This window comes from Pinus tabuliformis, chromosome 4_2 (assembly GCF_031772625.1).
Source record: "Pinus tabuliformis cultivar Carrire ecotype Pingquan chromosome 4_2, CPIR1, whole genome shotgun sequence".
Lineage (NCBI taxonomy): Eukaryota > Viridiplantae > Streptophyta > Pinopsida > Pinales > Pinaceae > Pinus > Pinus tabuliformis.
In genome coordinates this window covers 10,386,684-10,389,021 of record NC_142304.1, presented here as the reverse complement: position 1 = coordinate 10,389,021, position 2,338 = coordinate 10,386,684, and the positions used below count along the sequence as shown (strand labels likewise).

Genomic DNA, 2,338 nt, shown 5'->3' with positions numbered 1-2,338 from the left:
GAAGGAGATTGAAACAACAGAAACACATAGAGAACATCGACCCCATGACAGAGATAACAGATAACCGACACCATAACAGAGATGGACAGAGATACATAGTAGCAGACACATATAAGATCACGAAGGGAGCTGACAGAGAGAAAAATTCGTGCAGAGGAACCTGGAGCGCAAGCCGGGCAAGCTAATATTCTTCCGTAGTCTGCGGTTCATCCTCCTTCTTGTAGCAGGGAGGCTGGAGTATTGCCTTACCAGTATTGCGTTGCACTGGCTCACTCGGGCCGGCTCCAGGATCAAGAACAGGCCTCAGCATGTCAATGGCAGGAAATTCCATTTCCACTGTGGGAACAATCCCAGGAATATGCGGAGGGTTGACTTGAGGGGCTTCCTCTTCTTCCCACGGATTACTACAGTGCTCCACTGAAACTGTAATGAAGAAAGTGGAATTGGATAAATTGCATGGAAGACGATATCTTACCATAGGGTGTTCAGTATGTCCACATTCCATTCTTGCTGGAGGTTCCGCCATTCTTCCTCTGCCCGGAGGCCTTCCCCTCGGTCTTCTGCGTTCAGAAGATTCCTCAATTGAGGAAGAGGGCGAAAGGGCTCTTCCACTGAAGCTACCCCGTCGACTGGTTCCCCTCTGACGTTCCGGCCGCATATTGGAAATGGGCGGTTGGCGAGTGTAAGGCAGGTTCGCAACTCCTCCAATCTCCCTCTGAATTGGATTATCCCTCTGAACTGGATACCCAATCCCCCAACCAGAATGCGGAAGGCGGGTTCACAACACCTCCAATCTCCCTGGATCACACCCAAACTGCCTGTAAACTCTCCAATTGCCCAAGTCGACGGCCTCTGGACCCTCACAGTCGCTCTCAGAGCCTGGCAGAGAGCTGAAACAATGAGCCTCTGCCACTTCCTTCAAGATCAGAACAGGAGCAATCGAAAAATGCAGGGGAATGTCTGAAACCATCCGGCTATAAAGCGCCATGTTACCTTTCTCAATGCAGGCAATGAATGCCGAAGAGATGTCGCTGCAGTAAACCTTAACTGCATACCTTAAATGCTGCATGCCTGAACATTTATGGCTTGTCCTCCTGAGATACGTGGCTTGTCCGGGCGGCCAAATTCCTTGCAGACAAGCCATGAGCCCTATGTTTCTAACAACCACCCGCATCCGGGGGGGAGAGATCCTTTTGCACCAAAGTGATGCAGTCCTTTTTGAGTTGATCATCTTCAACTGTGTCCGGGGGACCTGAAAAAGTAAGTTAATGTCTAAGAGACTCCTTGGTTAGCCAATCTATCGGCTACCTGGTTTGCTGTTCTTCGCACATGCTGAAAGGTGATGCTATGTGGATTTGTAAGCTTAGCTTCCAATGATTCCAACCTGCTCAAAAGTCTCCAGCTAGTTGCTACTTTGTCCGCTGTTGTTCCTGCTTGGATTTTCTTGGCTGCATTGATTAAGATGAGAGAATCACCTTCAACCTCAAGTGGAAAGAAGCTGTGCTGCTCTGCAAAACAGAACCCTTGCCAAAGTCCTTCCATTTCTGCTACATTATTAGTATCTTTGCCTAGAAATCCATAATAAATATGCATGGGTGCGCCTGTGTGACTTCTTATGATTCCTCCATAGCCTGCCGGACCAGAATTACCCTTTGCTGCTCCATCAAAGTTGAGAGCTGGTGGGGCCCAAGAGGTCGGGGAGGTGGAGCTGCAGGGGGGATGTGTAATGACCTTTGCAAAGGTTGAGAGGTCAAGATTCCATTCTTTAAATATTTCCCTTTCGTGTTGCACTTCCGGCATATCAGTGTCAAACCAGGTTCTTATGGCTAAGGTTTCCTGGATATTTCTTTTGTATATAAGCCACAAAGCGTCTATAGTCCAGGAAGTACTGTTGAAGATGCGTGAGTTACGCTCTTTCCAGAGGAGCCAGTACAGAAAACCTGGAATGAGATCCCATAAAGTTTTGAGGAGTTGGCTTCGGAATGGGTTCTTGTCCCAGTTCCTAATATTGTCCGTTACATCCTCACCCCTTGGTGCTGTTCTTTTGTTGCAGTATTCCACCTTCTCCCAGAGCTGTTGTGCTAGACGACAGGACTCCATTAGATGGTTGATTGTCTCAGTATGAAGATTACAATTTGGGCATCTAGAGGGCCCAATGAATCCTCTTTTTATCAGGTTATCCCAAGTAAGTATCCGTCTTTTACTGAGCAGCCATAGGAAGGTTGAAATTTTGGGCCAAAGCCCTGGAAGCTAGACTCGTGCCCAAATTTGGTCTTGATTCCCTTGGTTGTTTGAGTAACGTAGCTGATGTGCTTCTTTGGTGGTGAATGTGCCTTTG

The 2,338-nt window shown here is 47.9% G+C and overlaps 1 protein-coding gene across 1 annotated transcript; it reads right to left on the bottom strand.

The window, feature by feature from the left end:
• Positions 1-1,272: 1,272 nt before the first annotated feature.
• LOC149168128 (uncharacterized) lies at positions 1,273-2,100 on the bottom strand. The gene has a single exon (XM_089424818.1). It carries the CDS (start codon positions 2,098-2,100, stop codon positions 1,273-1,275), a length of 828 nt encoding a protein of 275 aa, XP_089280944.1.
• Between the last annotated feature and the right edge of the window lie 238 nt (positions 2,101-2,338).

Coding starts and splice junctions, on each gene's coding strand:
- LOC149168128 (XM_089424818.1), bottom strand. CDS start 2,100: ATGGAGTCCTGTCGTCTAGCACAACAGCTCTGGGAGAAGGTGGAATAC.